Source organism: Oenanthe melanoleuca, chromosome 15 (genome assembly GCF_029582105.1).
Source record: "Oenanthe melanoleuca isolate GR-GAL-2019-014 chromosome 15, OMel1.0, whole genome shotgun sequence".
Taxonomy (NCBI): domain Eukaryota; kingdom Metazoa; phylum Chordata; class Aves; order Passeriformes; family Muscicapidae; genus Oenanthe; species Oenanthe melanoleuca.
Window position 1 is genome coordinate 12,276,497 of NC_079349.1, and position 18,627 is coordinate 12,295,123.

Here is an 18,627-nt window from a genome sequence, read left to right on the forward strand (position 1 = left end):
AGCTCCTCTCACTTCCCTCTGAACAGGCTTGAGCTTGAGGGAATGCTCCTGCTCTTGCCTTTCACCCTTTATTGGGAATTTTTTCTTCCAGAGCATCTGAACTCCTTAGGAGCAAGGAAGAGCATGGAAAGGCTGTTTTACACCAGAATTTTCATTTACAGTTGGGTTCCAGAGCTTGCCCAGAGAACTCTATCTAATTTAAGCTGGATCTGGGGAGCCCTGAAGTTTGGGAGTGGTGGGTAAAACAACCCATCCTGGATCAGCTGGAAAACCCACCAGAACTGGAGCACACAGAGGAGGAACAGGCCTGGGGGCTGATCAAAGCACAGCTCCAATCAACATGTGGAGCAGGGAGGGATTTTGATGTTGACTGGGAAAAAAAAAGCCATGGAAGGCACTGGAGTGAGAGTTCCTTGATCTGTTGGTGCTGGCTTAGAAGGTGTCCAGGAGTGTGTCACCAGCAGAGCAGCCACTGTCCCCTGTCACTGGAGCCCCTCAACATTCCCCAGGACTCTTCCCCTGTGCCAGGCTGGGGCACAGGGATGCACATCCAGGCTTGGAGAGAGCAGCCCCAGCTCCCACTCTGGAGCATCCCACAGCCCTTGGGGGGGTCCCCACTTCCCATTTCCTTGGGGGTAAGGTTCCCTTGCTCCAGGAACTTCCATCCATTCCAAAGAGGAGCCACCTGTGTGCTCTTATTAATCCACCTGCCCTGCACATGGAAGTGAGGATAGGACAGAGGGCTGATCCTGCATCCTCCGAGCTCAAGACCTGAGCTCCTGCTCTCCAGCAGCCCAGGGCTCCCGTCTAGAAGGATAAAAACATTCTCTAGCTGCATCTAAAGCTCATCCAGGCTCCAGCCAGGGCTGTTTCCAGGCTGCTGTCACATCCAGCCCCTGCTGCTGTCAGAGCCCATCTCAGGATGAGGGTGATGCTCCTGTGACAATCTGCCATCACATCCCGAGGTGGGAGCCCTTCCCTGCTGGAGCTATCCAGGCAGGATTTTGGCCATTTGGCTCCTGCCTGTGCTCTTCATGAATCTGGACCCACCACCTCCCTGCCCAGCCAAACCTGGAATGCTCTGGCAGCAGGCACAGCCCTCCTGGACAAACCTGCTGCCTGAGCTGCCTCCCAGGATGCTGCTGGACAGGATCCCCCTGCCCCTGGAGCTGCAGCACTCCACTCCCTCCCTGAGACAGCCAAGGGCCTCCCTCACCCCACACTTTACCAACAGGAGAGATGGCTCAAACTCTCACTGTGGAGAAAGCTTGGGATATTTTCCCTCTTTGCCCCTCACCTCCAGCACAGCAGGAGCAGGGCTGAGGGAAGCTCCCCAGGCTCCCCACTGGGGGCTCCAGCAGCCAGACCCAGGCAGGGTCACACCCTGAATTAATCAGGAACAAACACGGCACAAACACCCGAGGAAATTAAACATCAGCTCTAAAAGCCTGGGTCGTTGTCCAGCCTGGGTGACAGAGCCCAGCATGGAGCTGGACTGAGAGGAGGCAGAGCAGGCAGCAGGGATCTGAGGGGATGGATCCCACCTGGGAAATGGGGAATGTCAGCTCCAGGTGACAAACAGCCCCTGTGCAGGGCTGGAGCTCTCCTGAGCTCAGATCCCCCTTCCAGAGGCAGGGACAGAGCCAGGGGAACAGCTCAGCCCACGGGAGGCTGCTGGGCAAGCAGGAACATGACACACAGAGGCTGCAACAGGCAAGAGGAGGGTTTATTGCAATAAAAGTGTGTATAAATAATGCTGTCCCTTTCCTGGAGCAGAGACAGCCTCAGCCCCACTGCAGGTTGGGGGGCACCAGCCACCCCCCAGGTGGGGGGGCCTGCAGGGATGGGGGCAGCTCCTGCACTGGTGGCCAGCCTGGAGGGTACTGAAATGGTGCTGGTTTCTCAGGAAGAGCACTGTGAGGGGAGATGGGAAGGGATGAGGTGAGAAGCAGTGTGTCAGTCTGACACCAAGGCCATGCTGAGGGCTGGGCTTCCCTGTGCCCCCTCCAGTAGCCCCCAAAGAGAAGGGGTCAGCAGAGGAGGGTTTTGATTATCACCAAATGGGTTCATTCACTGCCCCCATCCCAAATCCAGCACCAGAACAGCTGTGTGACCATTCCCAGTATATCCAAGCAGCCCAACACAGCATGTGCCAGTGAAAACTCAGGTGGGAACACTGGGGTCAGGGGGTCTGGGATGGGCCCAGACCCCAAGAGGGGCTCAGCAGGCACAGCTGCCAGGTGCTGGGAGCAGGGCTGGTCCCAGCCCCTCCATCCCCACTCCTCACACAGCTGAGTTGGAAAAACAAATAAAACCAGCAGATGTTTCTTTCTGAGCAGCCCAAATCCCAGGGCAGCTGTGCACTTCCCAAAGGACAAGGACCCCTCGGAAACGGAGGAGCTGCCAAACCAGCAGGGTGTGTGCACCAGAGGACCCTTCAGCAGAGGGAGGAGGCTTCTCCCCCACCCCATGCCCTGGGAATCACTCTGTCCCTGCTGCAACCTCCACACTGGGATGAAGAAGTGCAGGAGCAAGAATCACCTCTACGTGCCTCCAGCTTGACCAGGGCACGTTTAAATTCATGGGAAATGCACCTTTCCCATTAATTCCCAAGTGCAGGAAGCTCATTTGTTCTCTCACACAAGCCCTGACAGCAGCCTTGCAGCTTCTCAGGCCTCTACCTCCGATCAGGATGAATCTTTTTAATTGTCATGCCAGAAGAAATCTAATCAAACTCCTTTACATAACCCCGGGGAGAAGCAGCACCCTCCCCTCCCTGCGGGGCCATGGCCAAGAGCCAACTACAGGAGTAGTTTTCCAGCAGTGTTTTCCAGGCAACTGACACAGAGCAAAGTCACTTGGTTCAAGGTTTATCCCCTCAGCAGGGATTCTCAGAGTCCAGGATGAGGCAGGAGCATGAGGACACACACCAGCCCCTCTGGGCAGGGATATTTGGTGCCATTCCCCAGCACTGTGGTTCAGGAACACGGTGGATATGGAGCAGAGGGAATGCTGCAGGGTGGAGCCATCACCTAATGAGCTGTTTCCTGAGCAGCAGGACTGATCAATAGGCAGGATGCTGCCTGGGTACTCAATTCCCTGGGGCCTCATGAGCTACAAGTGCTCTATCAAAGGTTTACCTACAGCTGGAGCATTCCCAATGGCTGTCCCACAGGGATTCTCCAGTGGCCAGCAATGTCAAGAGTATTTCCTTTCTGAAGGTGTTAATGGGATCCCTCTTCTCTACCCACTTCCACACTCATGAAACTTGTGGCATTGCAGAAGCTTTGAGGCCTTGGACCCTTTTCTGATAGAAATCCACACTCTGTGTTTACTTTGAAAACTGGCAAAAATCACTCCCATGAAATGTGGAGCTGGAGGGCACAAGGGGAGCACAGAGATAGTCAGGAGAGGAGTTGGCAAGGCTGGAGAGAGAAACTAAAGTTCCAATACTTGGTGTTTAACTCCTGTAGCAGATGGTTCTTGAGCTTGCAGGGACAGGGAGGCTGGAAAAAGAGCAACAATCCTGGAAATTTGTTTTGTGCATCTATGGAGGCAGCAGGGACCAAGTTCAAAAGGTCTCAACATTGCTCTGGGTATGACCAAGTAGTTCTGAAGGTCTGGAAATTCCTCTGGGAACAGAGGAATATCTTCTGTAAGAGCTGGTCTACCCCAGGTTCCAGGGATTCACAGGCAGGACAAACAAAATGGGGCAAGTGAGGTGTGGGGGACAGGAATGTGGGCACCTCTGCAAGGCCAAGGGCAGCCGAGCTGAGGGACAGAACAACCCCAGAGCAACAAGCTCAGCCAAGCAGCAGAAGGAAGATCCTGCCCAGTCCAAACACAGAGAGGACGTGAACAAACAGCGAAAGAACAGAAGAGAGATTTGGCACCTGCCCAAATGTCATCCCATTAAGCCTGCGGCACAGTCAGGTGAGCGAGGCAACAGCCGGCCCCGAATCTGAATGGAGACTGCGAGGAGGAGCCAACCCCACCCTCCGCGGCAGGCAGGGGGTGGGGGAGCTGTCAACAGATGAAAGCAGGCTCCAGACAGGAACCCTGGGTGTTAATGACCCAGCACAGCACCGCCTCTGTCCTTCCAGGAGTGTCTGTGCGCTCTGCAGAGAGCAGGGGGCACCCTCTGCTGTGGCTTGTTCCCAGTGTGTCCCTGGCACGTGGGGACACCTGTGCACACCCACACATGTGCCCTCAGGAGTGCTGCTGGGGCTGTGGGGACCTCAGATCCCCTGCAGCCTCCCCTGTCCCAGCCCTCCTGTGGGATCCCCTCTGCATCCACACCGGATGATCCCCAGTTCCCAGTACCTGTTACTCTGAGCTGCACTCAGCCTCTGGGCTCTCTTGTCCAGCCAGTCCTCAATAGTGCCAGGTGGGATATCTGCTCCCTCCCTCTGCAGCTCCTTCAGCCTCTTCTCCCCTGCTTGAGAGAAAGATTTGAGATCAGAAAGGGCTGGATCAGAGGGAGAGCCATGATGAAAAGGGCCACCAGGTCCTTGTCCTTTCACTCCATTAAACCTGCTGCTCATTACCCTGCACAGTTTCACAGGGTGGAGAGTGTGCACCATGCCTGTGGCAGCCCCTCCTCCTCTGCCCTCCTGCCATCTGATGCTTGGAGTCATCCCTGGTGACAGCTGCAGCCAGGCAGAGCAGGGGACAAGTGCTAAAGCAGCACGGTGGCAGTTTGGGCACGGAGGGGAGCCCGACATCTCCCCCCGAGGCAGATCACTGTCAGCCCCGCCTGGAGCAGCCTGGGCTGGCCCCGAGCTGTTCCTAGAGCCGTGTCCCTCCAACTGGCAGCAGCAACTGTGCCACCCTGTCCTGTTAGGTGGGAATGACAGGGACAGTGTCCAGATCAATGCAGCCTTGGCAGCCTGGGAGAGTCTGAACGGTTGTGGTGCGTGCTCCAGCCAGCAGACAGATCCCAGAGCTGCTGTCAGGGCTGGTTAAGGAGCTCCCCAACCCCTGCACAGCCCAGGCAGAGCTGTCACCTGCCCAGGGCAGAACCAGGGCACAGAGAACCAGGGGACAAGTTCTTGTACTTAGAACCATGGAATGGTTTGGTTGGAAGTCACCCCAAAGCCCATCCAGTCCCACCCCTGCCATGGCAGGGACACCTTCCACTATCCCAGGCTGCTCCAAGCCCTGTCCCAGCTGGCCTTGGACACTTCCAGGGATCCAGGGACAGCCACAGCTTCTCTGGGCACCCTGTGCCAGGGCCTCACACCATCAGGGGGAAGGATTTCCTCCATACATCACAGAATTGCAGAATAAATCAGGTTCAAGATAAGTCATTGAGTCCAACCTATACCTAACCTAAATGTCCCCTCTTTCAATTTGAACCCATTACTCCTTGTTCTGTTTCTCATGGTGGTTAGGAATGGGGAAGGAAACTGGTAGGAAACCTCTGCTGAATACTGAATCAAGATTTCAACCCCTCCAATCACTCTGGAAGGGTGGTGTGGGGCAGATGCCCACAGGCAGCCCCTGGGGAAAAGGGCAGGGAGCCAGCATGGCACAAACCCACAGCTGTGGGTAGGCAAAGCTCCCCAGTGCCCCCCAGCTGCAGGGAGGGAGCTGGTGCTGAACAGTCCAGCAGGAGTCCTGACATGGCCACACTCAGGGACGAGGACACGCTCTCAGCAATCCCACTTCCAGCCTAGTGGAAACTTCCCAGCTAACAGAACAGGAAACTCAGAAAACCAAATACTGGTGACAGTAAAAAGGAAGCAGAGGCAGCTGTGTGTCATTCCCTTAGCCCTGCTCATCCATCCTTCTGGGGGATCCCTGATCCCATTTAGGGATCAAGGCACCTGCAGCCGTGCCCCTCAGGAGCCTGCTCCACACCCACCCACCATATGTCTCACGTTTTAAGGAAAATATTATACCTTTGCAGACAGGGTGTGAAATTAATAGTGCTTGGGCAGAGTGAAGGATCACTTTATCCTACTGGTGGCAACCAATTATTCATCTGCCTGTTGAATACTAAATCAGGATGGCAGGGATGTGCTACACAATGAGCAGCCAGATGGATAATTTGTCATCCAGCCTTTTCAGCTGCTGCTGCAGGGCGGGGTGAGGATGTGCCCAGTGGCACCACAGAAAGCTTGCTGTGCTCCTGGTGTCCGGCTGCTGCTCTGAGCCCACAAGGCTGGAGAATGTTCCAGCTCAGCCTGGAGAGCTGCACACTCAGGGTTAGACTCACCTGGCAACCCTGAGCACCTTATTTCCCTTTGTTCCATGTTTTTCCACCTCCTGAGCTCCACCTCAGCAAGGGGACAGACAAGCAGTGTCTGTGGGAAGCTTCGATGAGGCAGGGAAGAAAACAATGGATAGAATCTCTCCCTCACTCTGTACCACTGCAATTTCCTCTTCATCCAAGTCCCAGCCTCAACAGAGAGCAGACCATGAACAGCCCAAGCTTCTCTGCTCAGAGCAGGGAGCCCCAAAGCACCACACCAGGGATGGAGCAGCTACAACTCATGCTCCCAGCCAGAAAAGTCCACTGGATGCCGTGGAACCACTCTGGATTTGCACTGCCCCACATGAGGCCCCAGGCATCCACATCAGAAAGATACCCAGCTGTCTCCTGTTCTCACAGCTCCAGAGCATTCCAGACCTCAGGCTCAGAAATACAGCAGCAGGGACATGCAACTCTCCAGCTCTGCCCACCTTGATGATGTCCATGTCCAAAAGGCCTCCACCAGCCCTTGCTCCCCACACGAGGCTGTGCAGCCAGGCAGGTGTGAAGGTGCTTCCCCCTCCTCCTCCTCACTGTGGTGTTTGCCTCAAAGTCTAATTAAAGCCAATTAAAAGAGCATCTGTAGTCCTGAAGTGCTTCTAATGATGCCAGAGTGGGGTCCACATTGATCTTCTCTCCCCATGGGTTTTCTTGAAAAGGGCATTGCTATGTAAGAGATGGAACCCCCAGTGTGGGCAGGTCACCCAGCAAGGAGATGCACATGAAATCCCTCAGCTGGCTCCCTGGTGGATGATGTGGAACCCCAGCTCCTGCAGAGCACAGGAACAGCACCAGAGCGTGGCTGAGATGAGGCTGAGGAGCCCCTGCAATGGGAGCAGCCAAACAAGGGACTGCCCTGCAGCCCAGTGTGAGGGCTCCTCCCACCCAGTTAAACCAGTGCACTCCAGCCACCTCAGCAGGGACCCTCAGATCCTTTCAACCTCATGGACACCCTGCAAACACTCACCAGCTGTGCCCTCCTCTGGCAGCCCTGGCTGGAGCCACCAGAGCCCAGCCAGGTCGATCCTGCCTGCACCAGGGACACGGATTAGCAGGGAGCCAATAACTCTGAGCAAGGAGATGGCAATTTGACAGTGACTTTTCCTGACATGACTGTACTTAAAATGACAGCCTGGAAGTGTCTGGCTGATGAATGATGCAGCAGATGCAGAAGGCTAATGCTTTGATGGGAGAACAGCTGGGAATATGAGCTCCCTCCCTTCTGAAGGTGTAAACTGTTGCTTCTTGATGAGGATATTTTACAGGGTGCAGAGATGCTGATACTAAAGTAGGCCAGGCTCCAAGCTGTTCTAGAAAATGGAATCATCTAGAAATTTTCCTTACTTACAAAACTTACACAAACTACATGGTGAACTCCCAGCAATAAAAAAGCCAAATGTTAAGGATAACGTCACATTTCCATTGGGTGTGATGAAAATGTTTCGTTATCCAGGTGAGTTCACAGACACAGAGCTACCAACACCAAACACTCACAGGGACTCAGAGACAGGTTCAATATTTACATGATAAAAAAAAGTGCCATCATGGTTTAGCTGGGTTAAAAAGTCTGACAAGGCTTTGCCTGCACCAGAGCTGAAGAAAGGGGGGTTAAGCAGCACTGTGGGCCCACCAGGAGAGTTTCCCCCACCAGACTGGCACCCCCAGAATGGTCCCCTCAGCCTTGGGAAGGCTCTGGAGCTTCCAGCCTCTCAGCTCATCTCAAATCCCTGAGGACCCCTGGCTCCAAACCTGCCAGAATCTCCCAGCTGGGTCAGTGAGAGGCAGACTGGTCCAGATTGCTCCAACCCCTGTGTCTGTAGCTTGGGATGGCTCAGAGATCCTGAGACTGAGTGGGAATGCAAGTGAGGCATTACTGATGAAGGATCCTGTGTGAATTACACACCTGCCACAGGAGCTTGCCCTCAACTCTGCCCTCAGCCCCAGCACCTGAGACACGGCTGCTTTGGCAGCTGAAGGAGTGCTGGAATGTCCCATGGCTCATCAGACGGTGTCTGATCCTTCCACCCTGTCTGTTACAGGCTGTGCCTCTCTTCCACCAAACCCTGCTGAGCCTTTCCCTGCACCAAATCCCTCCAAACTCTCTGATCAGAGCTGGAGTCTGTGTGATGCACAAAGCCACACCACGAGAGAGGTGAGCAGGACTGGACTCTCCAACCAAGCACCCCCTGTCCCCTGGCCATCACTCCTTCAGGTTAATTGGTAAATGAAATGTTTGACTCCAGAACACAAATGCAAGGTTTCCCAGTAATCTCCCTGGAATTGGCTCTCACCAGCCAATGCTGCACTTACACCGACCCATTTGACACAAGTCAATACTCAATAACAAGTGTAATTGGCAAGGAAAGCTGCCTGAGCACAGAGGAGCTGCCAGCCTTCCCTGCTCCGCTCCAGAGAGCTTTCCTTCTCCTGCAGGAACAGCCAGGGACTGGAAATGCTAGAGGCTCCTGTGCCTGGCACTCTGTGCCACCCTTGGGAGCCCAGCAGAGAGGGCTCAGGGAGAGGGTCTGGCTGGAAGGTGACTCTGGGAAGGGCTGGAGTGCTCCAGCCCCACCGTGGCTTTATGGACTGAGCAGGGCTCAGAGATTGATTCAGAATCACCTCGGGGCTCTCACTGACTCAGCACAGCCTGGAACAGCTCCCTGCTGCCTGCCTGCCTCCCCCTGGCTCCCCTGAGCTCTTCCTCCCCACATGGGATCCCTCTGAGGGCCAGGAGAGGCTCTACCCCTGCACATCCCCCATCTCACATCCCACACTTCCAACACTTCAGCCTGGCTTTGCCAGACTCTTGGCAAAACAGCAGCTGGCTCCAGTGAGGATGTGGGCATGGGAGCTGCTCCAAGCTGGGCTACACTGTGACACCAGGCTGGGGAAGGAGTCCTTCTCTGCTTCACACTGCGAGGCCACATCTGGGTGCTGTAACCAGGGCTGGGCTCCCCAGTACAGAGACAATGGGCACAACCCAAAATACAGGAATTTCCATCAGGAATTTTTATTTAAATATTTTTTAAATTACACATTTTTATTATGAACCTAGTCAAATAGTGGATCAGGTCACCCATAGAGTCTCCAGCCTTGAGATATTCAAAACACAATTGGCCCTGAGCACCCTGTTTGAGTTCACACTGTTTTCAGCATGGTTAGGATTAGATTATCTCCAGTGGAGATTTCAACCATTCCACAAGCTCTCACCAACAACTCACTCACACTCCCTGAAAGTGTCCAAGGCCAGGCTGGATGGGGCTTGGAGTAACCAAGTGGAAGGTGTCCCTACCCAGAGGGTGGAATGAGATGAGCTTTAAGATCCCTTCCCACCCAGCCCTGTCTGTGGTTCTGTGATTTTCTTTAACCACTAAAATAATAACTCCTATGAAGAAAACAGAACTGCCACCTCTTTTCCCTAAAAGAAAAGTAGTTCCAAGAATGAGAAAGTTCAAAAGTGCTCTGCAGACTCCCAGCAGGGAGCAGCTGCCATCCACCCTCTGCCCACACTTCACTTCCATCCAAAGCCACCCAAGCAGAGGCTGTTTCTGGATGCAGGACCCCTTTCACAGCCCGACAGCAGGACAGCTCTTCCCACCAGCTCTTCCCACGGGTGGGAGCAGCAGCTCCCTGGTAATAGCAGCAAGGTGGGGGGAAATCAAATCCATAAATTTAAGGGGACGTGATGTACCAGTGCCCTCTGCTGCTGACAGTTTTTATTCCCTGACTGAAAACCCTGAGGGCTCACAAAGGCCACTCCAAACTCCTGCTGCCAAGTGGTAACAGCACTGCTCAGCTCCAGGTTTGTGTCTGTGCCAGCACAGAGCAGGGAGCAGATGACAAACTGCAGCACTTCCAGGCTCACTGGGAAGCAGGAGGGAGGGATCCATGCTTGGCTCAGTGCAGGCAGCAGGGGATCACAGCCTGCACAACCCCTCACACCCCTCTGCAGCAACTCTCCCTCCAAAGAGATCCTCCCACATTGCCTTGTTGGAGGACTCACCTTGAACCTGGGCACTCAGCTTCTCCAGGTCCTGCTCTGTCATGTGAGAAAATCTGCAGTTGGACCCAAAATCACACTGTCCTAGAATGAAATAGTGAGATTTGAAAATTCACTTTCAAAATTCTCTAGATTAAATATTAGGAAATATTTCTTCACAGAAAGGGTTGTAAAGCACTGGAATGGGCTGCCCAGAGATGTGGTGCAGTCACCACCCCTGGATGTGCTCAATGAAGTGTGGGGATGTGGCACCTGGGGACATGGTTTAATGATGAACACGGTGGTGCTGTACTGACATTTGGACCTGGTGATCTTAAAGGTCTTTTCCAACTTTAGTAATTCTGGGAAAAGCCAGAGTTTCATGAGAACCACCCACAGGAGGTCCTTGTGCAAGCAAACCCAGGCTCCATCACACCTGGATGCCAGACATAGGCTCAAACCCTTCCCTCCAGCCTTGGGCTGGCCCTGGAAGGAGCTGCTGGAGCCCAGGCACTTCTTTCCACCTCAGAACTCCTCACCTGTTTGCAGAAACTTCCGACAAGGCTTCTTGGTTTGCTCTTCCTGCAGGATAGCAGCAGCATCTGGGGAGACAAGGAATGAGCCCAGGTAAATATCCTGGGCACAGTAAAATCCCATCGTGTCCAGTCCCAAACTGGTCAGGGACCAGCAGGAAGCAGAGGAACACCCAGACAATGATTTCACAGCCAGTTTAACTCACTCCCACTGCACTCTTCAGGCTGGCATGAACACACCTGGAGCTGTGTGCTGAGACAGGTCAGAGGGTTTCACTCTTAGACTGCCTGATTCAGCAGCATCACGTGCTCAATTCCCAGGCACAGAGAGTATAAAGCATCAGTGCTGATTTATTTTCTCTTCCTCCTCTCCCCCTCACCCATCACCTCCCCAGTCCCAGGCAGGGAGTGGCAGAGAGCTGGGAGCACCCACCTCGGAATAAGTCGTACCAGAGTCTCTTAGCCCGGAGATGCTGCACTCCATTGAGGTGTTTCTTCCTGTTGTGCAGGTTGTCCTGGAAGGACCTGTCACAGTAGTCACAGAAGTACCTTTTCCCCATCTCTCTCCTGGCAGAGCAGCATCAGCATGCCCTGGAATCAGCAGGCAGCTCCTCGGCGCCCAGCCATGGGAATGGAGGATCCAGGATTTACAGCGCCTGCTTCCAAAGGAGAAGAACTCAAATCACTCAGGGTTGGCAAACAGAGAAAGAGGTGAGACCCAACAGTTTATATCCTTGTCCATCACAGGCTGCTGGGGCAGGATCTGCTGTCTGTATGTGGGAGAAAAGGCCTGATCTGCATTTATCTCTGTCACCCAAAGCAACAACAGCTCTGCTGGAAGGATTCTCCCTCCCCGAGTCCAGACCACAGAAAACAGAGCCACAGGCTCCAGGGAAGGTGCAGCACAAACCATCCAAGGTAAAAACAGGGCAGCTGGAGGTCCTGGGGACCTTTGACCACAACCTCTGCAAGCTGATACAAAAGAGGAAGGAAACTCTCCTGTGTCCATCTCTGCAAGGTAAGGCAGAAACTCAGCAAAGCTCATTTTATCCTCAAAGATAAAACAGAAGCTGATCTCACCTGTCCTGCAGATGGGAAGCTGCATTACAAACATTACAGGACATATTTCCAACAATCCACTGAGCCACCTCATCATGGAGTGCTCTCCTCATCCTCCCCAGCCTATGGCACCAAGGTATGTCTGCTCTGAGTACAGCACTAAGATCACAAGAGAATTTGGGAGCTCCCACCTGTGCTGGGCCTGGAGCCACTGTCAGTGCAGGTGAGATCAACTTGTGTTTTATCCTTCAGGCACCTGTCTCTGCTGGAGGTGCAACAAACACCCTGAAAGAGCTGCAAGCTCTCTCCTGAGGGATATAAAGGTACCTGATGAATGGCAAAGATGGATGGACTGGGAGATAAACTCCACAAGCAATTCTCCAGGTTTTGACACTTTGACAGCTGAATGCATTTAAAAACTGGCACAGAAACCAGCACAATAAATAAAGATTTTTTAAATAAACCAGCCCAGAATCAATGGCAGCCCCCCAGCTGATCCCTCCAGCTCAGCATGGGGAGCAGAGCTCCAGGCAAACCCTCAGAGCCCGGCGTGCCCAGCTCAGGCAGGGCTGCCAAGCTCTGCCACACATCCATCCCAGCAGAAGCACCAGCACCAAATTCCCTTCCCTACCCTGCTCCCAGCAACTGCTGCTTCAAAATCAAGCCCCTGGAAATCTCCAAGGTCTCACACCACAAGTTAAAGCAAAGCTGCATTTGATGGGAAGACCTGAGATTTTTTAAATTGGATTGAAAACCTCCACACTGAAGGTAAAATGTTCAGATATTCCATGTGAATGGGAAATCTCCTGTTGAGGTTCTTTCCTGGGGGGCTGAGGGCTGGCCATGTGTGCTGGGACCCCAAATCCCCCGTGCCCCGGGCTGATCCCAACTCAGCTCTGCAGGGTTTGAGGTTTGAAATCCTCCTCCTCCAGCCCAAGAATCCAAACCCAAGCGCTGCTTAATGAGCATGGAGCCATAAATTCCCTCATCCTTTACATCCCTGAGTTTTGCAGCCACATTTGCAGCACTGTGGTGGGGCTGCTGGAAATCAGAGGGAACAAGTCAGGCAGGGTCTGCTTTTAAATACTGAAAAATCCCTGTTCCATGTGTTATTCCATAGCCTCCCAAAGTTCCTGGTGACACAAAATGCTCCCTGTCTCAGCTGCTGGCTCCTGCACTCCATCTCTGCAGAAAAGAATGCTGCAAACAGGGAAAACAAATGAGATTCTGCAGTGGTCCCACACAAGTTTCCAGAGATCTCCCAGGGAATTCTGCCTGCAGAAGCCCAGCAGCAGCCAGCCTTTGAAATTGTATTTCAAACTTTCTCTTTCATCACCACGACAGCAATAATTGCAGAAGCTCCTTCCCCCTCCTCCCCCAACAACCAGGGCAGAAAGCTCCTACAGATTCCAGACAGACAGATCCCACATCCCACAGCTGCCTGCTCCCAAATTGTCCAAGCAATTCCCATTGCAGGGGATGGACAGATTATAAAAAGCAATTAGAGGAATATCAGATTCTCCCTGAGACTTCTCCCTTCAGTGATTATACCCAGCACTTATTCCCATCTTTTCAAGGATTCCACAGCATGGATACCTTGCTGGGTTCTGCCAACTCTCTGCAACACCAGCACTTCCCAGTGCTCTGTGAGTCCAGAGGAGTAAAAAGCTGCTTCTGAGCAGCACCAACCTATTTCCATCTCCCCAAACAGCTCCAGCAGTAAACAAAGAGCATTATTCAGCTGAAAACAGAGATGGTTCCTAATTAAATCCATCTTAGTCATTATGAAATAAAGTAAATGTAGCTGTTCCATAAAGAACTGCCTCAGCCTGGCTGTTTCCTCTCAGTATCTCCAGTCCCTGATTTGCAGCTGAATCGGGGTGCTCAGACCTGGACCCACTGCAGCCATAAATGCTTCCAGCCAGGCTTGGTGCCAGCTTAAAAGTCTTCCTGAATAAATGCATATTTAAAAAAACAAAACAAAACAACAACAACAACCCAGGGCTTTGTGCTGTATGGAAATATAATAGCAATGCTGTGCTGTGTCTCCTGGAGGAGCAATACCCTGTTGTGAGGCACCTGGAAGGTGACAGAGAGGGGCTTGGGACAACTCCAGCCCACATATCCTGGGCACCATCCCACATTTTCCTTTCTCCTGCTCTGTATCAGCTGCAGATGTTATCTGGGACTCTCAGGGGTGTTTCAGTGGGCACAGGGAGGAAGGTGACCCAGGAAGGGGCACAGACTGCTCTGTGCCTGGGGGGAGCTGCTGCTCTGCACACCCAGCCCCGGGAGGTGCTGCTGGGCCCTGACCTCAATTTCCTGCTTTCTCACAGCCCAGGCTCGGGGCCATTGCAGCCACTTTGGATACCCAGGCAGATGTGAATTAATTAAATCCAAGTGTCAGGCTTATGATACTCAGCTGCCAATTTAAACGGGCTCAGATCTGCTGGGAGACTTGGAATGGCAGCAGAGTCTGCCAGCACCTTCCCAATGACAGAGGCACAGATCCTGCTTTCCATTACACCCAGGGGAAATCATGGAATGACTTGAGCTGGAAGGGACACCTGCCACCGTCCCAGGCTGCTCCAAGCCCTGTCCAGCCTGGCCTTGGACTCTGCCAGGGATCCAGGGGCAGCCACAGCTTCATCCCACCCTCCCAGGGAACAATTCCTCCCCAATATCCCATCCATCCCTGCCCTCTGGCAGTGGGAGCCATTCCCTGTGTCCTGTCATACAATCATGGAATGGTTGGGTTAGAAGGGACCTCAAAGCTCCTCTCATTCCAACCCCTGCCACAGGTAGGGACACTTTCTAGTGGAAATCCAGAGCTTGATTCAGGATCAACACCAACCTGAGCACACAAACCATCCTGGTGGCAGCTATTAATGGGAAGTTGGGGGAATTTGTCTTAGATAATCCAGAGCAGTTACATTTGAAAAATAAAAATTGAGTTTTTCTGAACTCTGCTCTGTGGTGACGAGGGACAGCACCCAGGGAATGGCTGGAGCTGGGCCAGGGCAGGATGTTTAGGTGGAGCTCAGGGAAAGGTTCTTCCCTCCCCCAGAGGTGCTGGCACTGCCCAGGCTCCCCAGGGAATGGGCACAGCCCCGAGGCTGCCAGAGCTCCAGGAGCTGCCAGGGATGGACAGGGAGTGTTGGGGTGTATGTGCTGGATGATCCCTGTGTGTCCCTTCCAATTCAGAATATTCTGGGGTTCCAAAAGGATAACACTGCACAGGAATGAACCTTCCAGGCCTCCAGAACAAGCAGAGGTCTTGTCCTAACCCAGAAAAATCTCATGGATCCCTAAAGCCACTGCATGAGGGAATAAATATAAATAAATCAGGAGAAATTACTCTGCAGCCAGACCATGTACTACTTCTGAGTGAGACAAACAAAACAACAGAGCAGCATCACTTGAGGGTCTGCTCTGGAATTTCATGTAGGTACTTGTTAAACAACAGCCTTATGGATAAACAGCTTCAGTGTTAGGATTCCTCTGCCCAGTCCCTGTCTGTTCTGCCCTCCTAAATTCACATTTACCCCTCTCCCATCTGTGCTAGAGTCACCCCGGGGCTGATCTGCCCTCACTGAGGTTAAAAAGAGAGAAACACAAACAGAGGGAAGAAAATGGGAACGTTCCCACTCTTGTTCTGCCACATGGGGCAGGTCCCACTCCTGCCGAGGCCTCTGGAGCTGTCAGAGCATCCTCCGGCCCTGGCACAGGGTGCCCAGAGCAGCTGTGGCTGCCCCTGGATCCCTGAAATGCCCAAGGCCAGGCTGGACACGGGCTTGGAGCAGCCTGGGACGGTGGAAGGTGTCCCTGCCCATGGCAGGGGGTTAACCTGGATGGGCTTCAAGGTCCTTTCCAAGCAAACCATTCCATGATTCACGAGTCCCACACCACTCTCCCACTCCCGCGACACTGACACCAACCACGTTTTGCGACCCGAAACTGCAGGAAAGACGCCAAACCCCTCCCACCCACCTTCGGGGTGAGCTGAGGGCAGTGACCGCAGCCTCTTTCCTGTCCCTGTACCCCCTGGCAGGGCTGGCCCGGGGTGTCTCTGCCCCCTCAGCCCGCCCACCCCGCTGTCCCCCGGCCCCAGCCCAGCCTGGATTCCGCCCCAGCTACGGCCGGGCTGGTTCCAGTGCACAAAGCCCGGCAGAGACCCGGGGCTGCCCAGCGGAGCGGCTGAGGACAAGGCGGGACGAGCGGAGCCTCACGGGAACCCCTCACGGGAACCCCTCATGAGAACCCGTCATGAAAACCCCTCACAGGGACCCGGGGCACCCCCGTCACGATCACCCACCTCTGGCCAGGCCCGCACCGCACCGCCTACAACTCCCACAATGCCCCACGGCAACAACGCATGCGCAGATCACAAAAGACACAGCGCTGCCTACAACTCCCAGCGTGCCCCGCGGCGGCTCGGCACGCCGTACAGCTCACAGGGCACCGCCTACATCCCCCAGCAGCCCCTGCGCGCGGCCAAGATGGCGCTGCTGCGGCAGATGTACAAGTCGCTGTTCCGCCGCACCTCCACCTTCGCGCTGTCGGTCGTGCTGGGCGCGGTGCTCTTCGAGCGCGCCTTCGACCAGGGCGCGGACGCGCTCTTCGAGCATCTCAACGAAGGGGTAAGGGCTGCGTGAGGCCCCGCCGGGGCCGTCCGGGCGCGGGCCCAGCGCTGAAGGTCAGGCCGGCCCCGCGCGGGCCGCGGCTCAGCCCCAGCGCTCTGAGGGGCTCCGCCGCTGTCGGGGCGTCCTTGAGCTTCTCTGGCCGCTTGGAAGGGGTGTGTAAGGCAGGGGAGAGTGGGAGGGGTAAAAGGAGCTTTTTCTGTGCTCTGTAGTCCCCTGGCTTGGCCGATCTGCCCTTGCAGAGGAAGGGGATAAGGGTGGCCTTGGGTGTCCCCAGCGTGAACCTTGGCTGAAAGCGGCCAGGTCGTTCTTAGGTTCCTGAGTGCAGCAGTGACTGCGGGATACCGAGGCAAGCCTGGGGGAGACCTTAGAGCCCCATCCAGGGCCTACAGAGGCTCCAGGAGATGAGAGAAGGACTTTGGATAAGGGTCTGAAGTGACAGGTCACAGGGAATGGCTCCCACTGCTAGAGGACTGGGTTAGATGGGATTTTGGGAAGGAATTGTTCCCTGGGAGGGTGGGCAGGCCTGGCAGAGGGTGCCCAGAGCAGCTGTGGCTGCCCCTGGATCCCTGGCAGTGCCCAAGGCCACACTGGACACTGGGGCTGGAGCAGCCTGGGATAGTGGAAGGTGAACCTGGCCATGGCAGGGGTGGCACTGGATGAGCTTTAAGATCCCTTCCAACTGAAACCATTCCATGATTCCATGAGTAGGATTATCCTGTACATCCCTTATGTGCAGGAGCAGAACTGCCCTCTCCAGTCTGGGTGGGAATTCAAGGCAGTGTCTTAGTGGGCCACTAATCCAGGGGAATCTCTGCAGCTTCCTCCCTGTCCAGATTAGAAGCCAGGAGCCCCCATGTGCATCCCTGTGTCCCCCAGATCCAGTACAGGACTCCATCACCACCTCTCTATGCAGGATAATTTGCATTTTGGAGTCTATTATCCCAGCCTCACTGAGAAACTGCCTGAAACATCTTGATTTTCTTTTCCCCTGCTTGTTTTGCATGCAGAAACTGTGGAAACACATCAAGCACAAGTATGAGAACTGAGCAGCTCAGCAGCAGAAGCCAGCCTGGGGTGGCAACAGGCACTGCAGGGATGGATTCAGCCTCCTGAAACTGGGAATGGATTCCTGGTGGAACAACTCCGAGCCAGATACTGTCAGCCACCAACTGATGATGTGAAGCCAGATGGACTCAGGGAGTTCTGCTGCTGTACTCAACTTACTGTGTTCACATTAAACTCCTGGTCCTGTCCTGTGTCTGTGTTCACCTCACTCATCCTTTGGCCTCTCTGTGCCTCCTCCATCTCTGGGAGGTGGAGAATCTTTAAGAACAGCCCTGTTCCTTAGTTCCAGGGCACCATCAGGAATCACAATGTGTTAAAGTGGGTTTGAAAGCACTCAATTGTAGTTCAGTAACAGCCCTTGGCTGCCTGGGAAGGGTGAGAAGCTGTCTGCTGCTTCTGGTCTGCCCACAGAAAAGGGGCTTAAAATCATTCACAGCACCTTTTGTAGCTGAGATGTGATGGAAGTTCTGGGCCTGGCCCCTTTCAGAGCTGCAGGTGCTGCTGCAGCCCTGCCCTGACAGAGGATCTGCACTGCAGGGCTGAGAATGGGGAGCAGCTGTAACTTTCAGAGGGGATGTGGATCCCTTTCCTAATTATTCCTGTACCTTCTGGCTCTTCCCACAGCTCGAGGAGCAGAAGTGATGCCAGGTTTGTGTGTCACACACCTGGCTCCATCCCAGCTGACCCAAGGGAGGGGAGAGGGATCACTCAGTTCCCCCCAGCAGCTGGCCCAGAGGACACATGGAATGGTTTGGATGGGAAGGAACTTTAAGAAGGTCCAGTTCCCCCTGAACCTTGCTCTGAGCAGAGTCATTCTCTTCTCCCTGAAGAGCCCAACCCTGCCTGGCCCTGTCAAATATCCCTTCTTTCTACATGGGAAGGATATTTGGGCACTTCCTGGGGTAATGACTCAGTTAATTCCTCAGCTCTCAGGTGGCTGTAGGGAGATCTGGCTGAGTGACTCCTTCCCACCTTCCCAGCCCAGCAGCCCCATCTCTCCCTCCTCAGCCCATTCTCACTGATCAGGAGGAGCTGCAGCACAGGCTGAGGCAGAGCCCATCAGAGCCAGTGCTCACAGCAGCTTTGCTGGGT

At 54.2% G+C, this 18,627-nt stretch overlaps 2 protein-coding genes across 3 annotated transcripts; one reads left to right on the plus strand and one right to left on the minus strand.

The window, feature by feature from the left end:
* Window positions 1-1,705: 1,705 nt before the first annotated feature.
* On the minus strand, window positions 1,706-16,216 carry ZMAT5 (zinc finger matrin-type 5). Of its 2 annotated transcripts, none has more exons than XM_056504324.1 (6): window positions 16,143-16,216; window positions 11,202-11,424; window positions 10,775-10,837; window positions 10,260-10,340; window positions 4,324-4,435; window positions 1,706-1,914 (listed from the first exon to the last, which is right to left on the minus strand). In XM_056504324.1, the coding sequence occupies exons 2-6, from the start codon at window positions 11,326-11,328 to the stop codon at window positions 1,785-1,787; spliced, it is 513 nt and encodes a 170-aa protein (XP_056360299.1). In that variant the 5' UTR covers window positions 11,329-11,424; window positions 16,143-16,216; the 3' UTR covers window positions 1,706-1,784. The 2 variants fall into 2 exon arrangements, with proteins under 2 accessions (XP_056360299.1, XP_056360298.1); XM_056504323.1 differs by having other exon boundaries at window positions 11,202-11,427; window positions 16,143-16,187.
* Window positions 16,150-17,728, plus strand: LOC130259713 (cytochrome b-c1 complex subunit 9). The gene is made up of 2 exons (XM_056504326.1): window positions 16,150-16,467; window positions 17,478-17,728. The coding sequence occupies exons 1-2, from the start codon at window positions 16,183-16,185 to the stop codon at window positions 17,514-17,516; spliced, it is 324 nt and encodes a 107-aa protein (XP_056360301.1). The 5' UTR covers window positions 16,150-16,182; the 3' UTR covers window positions 17,517-17,728.
* The last annotated feature ends 899 nt before the right edge of the window (window positions 17,729-18,627 follow it).

Bases quoted from the DNA above. Each gene is read 5' to 3' on its own strand.
- ZMAT5 (XM_056504324.1), bottom strand. From the start codon at position 11,328: ATGGGGAAAAGGTACTTCTGTGACTACTGTGACAGGTCCTTCCAGGAC. The intron at 10,838-11,201 runs GTGGGTGCTCCC...TTGTCTCCCCAG, and splicing joins CTGGTACGACTTATTCCGAG to ATGCTGCTGCTATCCTGCAG. The intron at 10,341-10,774 runs GTGAGGAGTTCT...ATTTCATTCTAG, and splicing joins TCGGAAGTTTCTGCAAACAG to GACAGTGTGATTTTGGGTCC.
- LOC130259713 (XM_056504326.1), top strand. From the start codon at position 16,183: ATGCCCCACGGCAACAACGCATGCGCAGATCACAAAAGACACAGCGCT. The intron at 16,468-17,477 runs GTAAGGGCTGCG...TTTTGCATGCAG, and splicing joins TCGAGCATCTCAACGAAGGG to AAACTGTGGAAACACATCAA.